The 5,789-nt window shown below is 33.3% G+C and overlaps 1 protein-coding gene across 1 annotated transcript; it reads left to right on the top strand.

Moving 5' to 3' along the window:
• Positions 1-3,386: 3,386 nt before the first annotated feature.
• On the top strand, positions 3,387-4,766 carry LOC125025411. The gene is made up of 4 exons (XM_047613406.1): positions 3,387-3,636; positions 3,766-3,889; positions 4,077-4,199; positions 4,339-4,766. The coding sequence occupies exons 1-4, from the start codon at positions 3,440-3,442 to the stop codon at positions 4,672-4,674; spliced, it is 780 nt and encodes a 259-aa protein (XP_047469362.1). The 5' UTR covers positions 3,387-3,439; the 3' UTR covers positions 4,675-4,766.
• The last annotated feature ends 1,023 nt before the right edge of the window (positions 4,767-5,789 follow it).

Here is a 5,789-nt window from a genome sequence, read left to right as displayed (position 1 = left end):
GTCTGAGAGAAGAACTTGTGTATGGTATCATAGATGTTTATCAGTTGGGTACTCCACAGGAAGGTGTTTTGAGCCCAACACTATTTAATGTACTAATGAACAGAATAGCCTCAGAGAGATATCCTCATTATGTCCAGCCAGTTATATACACAGATGACATATTGACACAAGGGACTACACAGTGTCATCAACAGATGGTGCTGAACAACATTAGTAGGCTTACTCAAACATTAGGACTGGTTATCAATCAAGAAAAAAAAAAAAAAACCCATAGTTTCAGAGCAAGCAAAGGGGTAATGTGAGACTTGAGTAAAATGGTAAACAGGTGGAGAAGGTATTGCCATAAATATCTGGGTGTGTACATTCATTCGCATTACTTCCTCAAAAAAAGATGCAACGGTGAATATATTGACCCAGTGTAAGGCGCGGTTACAGCCGCTCAGAGCAGTTGCTTGTTGCATAGTAGGAGCTGGGGTTCCCTTACTGAGACTAGTCTACATTAGTACAATAAGAGCTCTGGTGGACTATGCAGCACCAGCACTTTCCAAAGCCTGTTAACCTTTTCTCCAGGATTATAATTATACTGCACGCATATTATATATTTATATATTATGCATGTCGTATGTGATTATGTTAGCCCAGGAGAGGACTTATCAAGATGTTTTATCACTCTACTGATATGTAAACCATGGACTCAGAATGCTTGCAGTTTGGTATTTTAAACATTGTATATATATTCTAATATGTTGATATGCCCAAGTTCTGTATTTGAAATGTGAGCCCTCACAGGGACTTATTAGAATTGGGGTGAGAACAACCTAAGCTTTTGTCTCAATAAACTTGATAAAGTCAAAAAAAGATGAAAACAAATTCCAACCTATCAGTAACAACTACAAATCTATATAAAGAAATGGCTAACATCCCTCCCTCTCTGTTGCCTTTCTTTTTTTCTTACTATCTTGGCCCTTTCGTGCATGATCTGGTTCAACAACTAGACGTCAGTTGAACCGAGAATATCCGACACGACACCCAAGGAGGAATCCTGCACATATGGTCGCCTTAAGGCGTGGTTACACTGCCCATCGATTCATCAAATCCAATCATTTTGAGTGGGATTTGCCCATCGATGGGTTTATTCCACTGTATTTTTGTCCACTCGTCCGAAGCGATGGGCACCCCATCGTCTGTCGATGGACCAGTGGAAAAATCATATTCGTTGAGAGTTTATAGTATACCTGGTATTAGTCTAATTATATATTTTATGCAGTATTATTATTATTATATATATATAAGTAATCTATAATTAATAATCATAATTGTAAATTCTCATAGATATACTTATATGAATTATTATTTTAAAAAATTAAACAAAAACAATGCAATATATCTTGTATCCTCATTTGACCGACGAACATAAACAACCGCGCACCTTTTTCGAAGAGGAAGAACGTCTTCTCGTCATAAGAATGTGGAATTCGGAGGCAATTACCTCTCTTCTAGAGAAAGTGAGTCAAGAAGATGTCCTTTGGAATATAAAGCATCCATATTATCACAAGAAAACGCTGAAACTAACTCTGTTTGACAAGATATGTGCAGAGCTGAAAACAGAGTATCCTCTTCTTGAAGTGACTACAGGTAAGAAAAACATTATTTGATGTATTAATTTATTTTAACTTTGGTGCAATTAACTTTCAATTTTATGCACGGAATTATGCTATTATACATGCAAAGTATTAGCTAATTGCTTTTGGAGTTTGTAGAAAAAGCTAGGTAAAAGCTGATTTGAGACTAACAATTTGTATTTGCTTTGAGATTACAGTTTGTTTTATAAGTAATTAATGAGAAAGATCATGTCATTCACACATATAAGTTGCGTATTATAATTGTACAAATTACAATTTACAAGTGCAACTGCTTTCCATAGACTAAGCTCACAGGTATTCTGAGGCCAAGTATTTAATCTGACTAATTTTATAATATTCAAATTACAGTATCACCAACTTCAAGACTGTCAAGTACAACGCCTTCCCCTCTGCCTGATATTAATGAAGAGGTCATTATTGAAATACCTGATCAGCCCAATACCAGTTATGTAAAAAACTCACAAGTGGTAAAAAAGAAGAGGAGGAAAATGGACAAGAGTGATGCACTGGATGAAAAAAAGTCGAAGACCATTGACAACTTGCAGGAAGTTTTGGCACAGCAGTCCACAAAAGATACATGCCATGACATGATTACTGAATCTGTGACGGCAGCCATGAAGTTTTTCAGTGATTATAAAGAGGTGAAAATGGACTTTACATGGCAAGTGATGGAGCTTATTGCAGCAAAAAGCTCGAGAGTGTCATGCCATAGAAAAGAGAAGGCAAGGCAATAATTAAAACAGTACTGGAAAATCATGAATTGCAATAAATGTTTACACGCTGTGATTTATGTCAATGATGAAATTTGTATCTAGTCATATTAAGTCATCTTTTATTATGTGCTGGTCATGTTATAGTTTTCTATTTATTTTAGTAATAATTATTTTCATGTTATAGTAGTTAAGACATAGTATAAGGTATTCTTTAGTATTGTGTGTTTATATATATTGCTATACATATTTTTATATTTCTAGATATACATATTTTTTTTATATTTCTAGTTATATAGTTTAAAAATGGAGAAATAAATGTAAAATATTATGATGTTCTTTTCATTTTCTTTTAATTGTTTAGATGATTATTATTTTGGTGGTATTATACATAACTTTGTACATTTTATAAAGAAAATTAAGTAATTTAAAATATTAATGAATATTTACGGTTGGAATTTCATTGCCAATAAGTTTTTATTTTTTCACATACAGTTTATATTCTCTATACTTGTGGAAACACTTAAGTGTAGCAAGAGTGAGGGAGATGAGCACAGGATCCATCGTAAACTACTGATGAGGGACTGCGGACACGATTTGTTTTGGTGCCGCGATCCAGTGGACTGGGCCGATGGTTCTTTTCGTAGTTTAACCAAAACGAATGGGTGGATGGGCTCCAACCCACTGATAATCATTGGATTCCAACGAAATCTATGGGCAGTCTAACCGTAGCTTATTATAAATTAGGATGCCGTTGGAAGAAGTCACCGGAAGATCGCCATAAGCCTGCGGACCAGGAGTTCGTCACTGCTTCTTTACCCTCTTGAAGAACGGGATAAAAGATGTCACACTTAGAAAGCAGACTGTATAAGGTCCAATGGTCTCAATTATAGTTACCAAACCTTAGCGTTAATAATACGAACAACCTCAAAACAAAGTACATTTCCAAGCGTCAAATTTTATCTCATAAAAACCGTTAGTAGTAAAATTACACATTCTTCTGTATAACTTTGCACGTTTTCTTCCTTTAAAGGATGTGTCATTAGCCTTTGCTGTCTGAGGGCATGCGGGGAGATTCAACTGGCCATGAAGATTCAGATGTCTCTTATTTTCACGGCGAGCTTCGTCGTCTGCCTTGTAGCCATGCCAGGACACATCATCACAAACTACTGGACGATCATTTGTTGGCAAATAAACGATGGGACCGTATTAGCTTTTGTGATATTCTACTCTGTATCGGTCAACATTGTGCGAAATTACTATACACTGCTCGCGATCTACAGGTAACGACAAGCTGCATAATCTTATTTTAATTTACTTATGATATAAGTCAGATCTCTTCATTGCTCTGTGTCACAGTCAGGGACATGTGATTAGAGTATTAAATATAATACATCTAAGCTTGTCAACAGGTTCTTGGCTGTGTGTTTTCCCATCCGGTATAAGCAGTTCTCCCGATGGACGGTAGTTACAGGAGCCGTCGTTTCCGCCACTGTGTGCGTAGTGCTTTCGTGGTCAACTTTGTTCATAATACAGGTAATCAAATAACCATCAATCATACTTATGATTATCATTACTATTACTTTTGTCTAGAGGTATAAATCACTGGATTCCATAAAACAACTGGTCTAGCTGTTATACTTACGTTATCAAACACGGCAATCCTTATTAGGCCTTATAGATGAACGACACTTCTGTCAATTATAAATTCTGCTATATCCAGGACTACTCCAGCGTAGACCTGAACAACCCTAGCAGCTACTACATGGGCCGAATTCAGTATTGTTTGCTTCTCGTGATCCCGTTTGCTGCAACGGTGATAGCTTACTTTGCCATGGTTTTGTTTGTGAGTAAATTTGCATTGTAACTTTGAATAACTGATGTAAAACAACAGATGTCTCACAAGCTATCGAAAAGAATAAACTTTTTTTTTTTAGAAACTGATTTCCTCGTTATAACTGAATTTGACGTATTTCTTCGAACAGATGCTCTACAAGAAGTTCTTTATGACACAGCCACAAGGACTTCACAGGCCAGACCAAATCGCAAAGTCTGTAAGCATCCTTATCTTGATGAACCTGCTCTTGGACGTCCCTCATCTCACTGTGCATCTCACATACACTAGTTCAAAGGCCGTTTCCTTCATCGTAGTCCACATGATCTACCGACTTCGCTTTGTTTTCGACCCTTTTCTCTTCGTGTGGCTCAACGTGCGTTACCGCCAGAGGGTGCTTAGGTATGTGTACTCGAAGCTTCTGCACCGGGAGCTGGCCGATATCAGCATTTCTGTTACTTCGCCAAGTGCCACAGCAAACTCGTAGGGGCCAGAGCGATAGTGCCTAGTCCATCTAATGAGGCGATGTGAAAACTCACCTGACATGATTGGTTACTGCCATTTGACTTAGCAGTATACTTATCTATTACATGCATTTGGAATACCATTAAATTCAAAAGCAAAAATGATTTTATCCTTTAACCTTGGTAGTGGATAAATAATAACAACAAAAATATAATAGTAATAATGATAATAATGATAATAAAAATAATAATACATTAATATTGATAATAATAATGATGATGATGATAATAATATTAATAATAATAATAATAATAATAATAATAATAACAACAACAGTATTGACAATAATAGCAATAATAATAATAATGATAATAATAATAACAATAATAATAATAATGTTAATAATATTAATGATGATGATAATGATAATAATAATAGTAATAATAATAATAATGATAATAATAATAATAATAATAATAATAGTGATAATGATAGTAATGATAATAATAATATAAATAATGATAGTAACAGTGATGACGGTAATAATAATGAAAGTAATGAAAACAATTATATTAATGGTAATGATAATATAAAAAATGTTAATTGATAATAAAAATGATAAAATAATAATAATAATAATAATAATAACAATAACAATAAAAATAATAATGATAATGATATTAATAATAATAATGAAGATGAGGATGGTGATGATGATGATGATAATGCTGATGATGATGATAAATATAATGATGGTACTAATGTTATTGGTAATAATAATGATAATACCATTTGTAAGAATAACAGTAACAATAATAATATCGATGACAATAATAATAGTAATAATAATAACAATAATAATGATAGTAACAGTAGCAATAATGATAATGATAATAATAATAATAATAATAATAATAATAGTAACAATCACGATATAACAATAAAAATAATGATGATGATAATTTTGATAATAACAATAATAATATCTGTATTAATCATGATCATAATGATTATAACGAAATTATAATAATGATTATAATAATAATAGTAATAATAATAGTAATAGTAATAGAAATAATAATAATAATAATAATAATAATAGAAACGAGAAAGTCCTAGCATACATTAAACACTCAG

The sequence above is a fragment of the Penaeus chinensis genome, chromosome 5 (genome assembly GCF_019202785.1).
Source record: "Penaeus chinensis breed Huanghai No. 1 chromosome 5, ASM1920278v2, whole genome shotgun sequence".
Taxonomy (NCBI): domain Eukaryota; kingdom Metazoa; phylum Arthropoda; class Malacostraca; order Decapoda; family Penaeidae; genus Penaeus; species Penaeus chinensis.
Note: the sequence above shows the minus strand (reverse complement) of the source record. Positions and strands in the feature narration are given on the sequence as shown.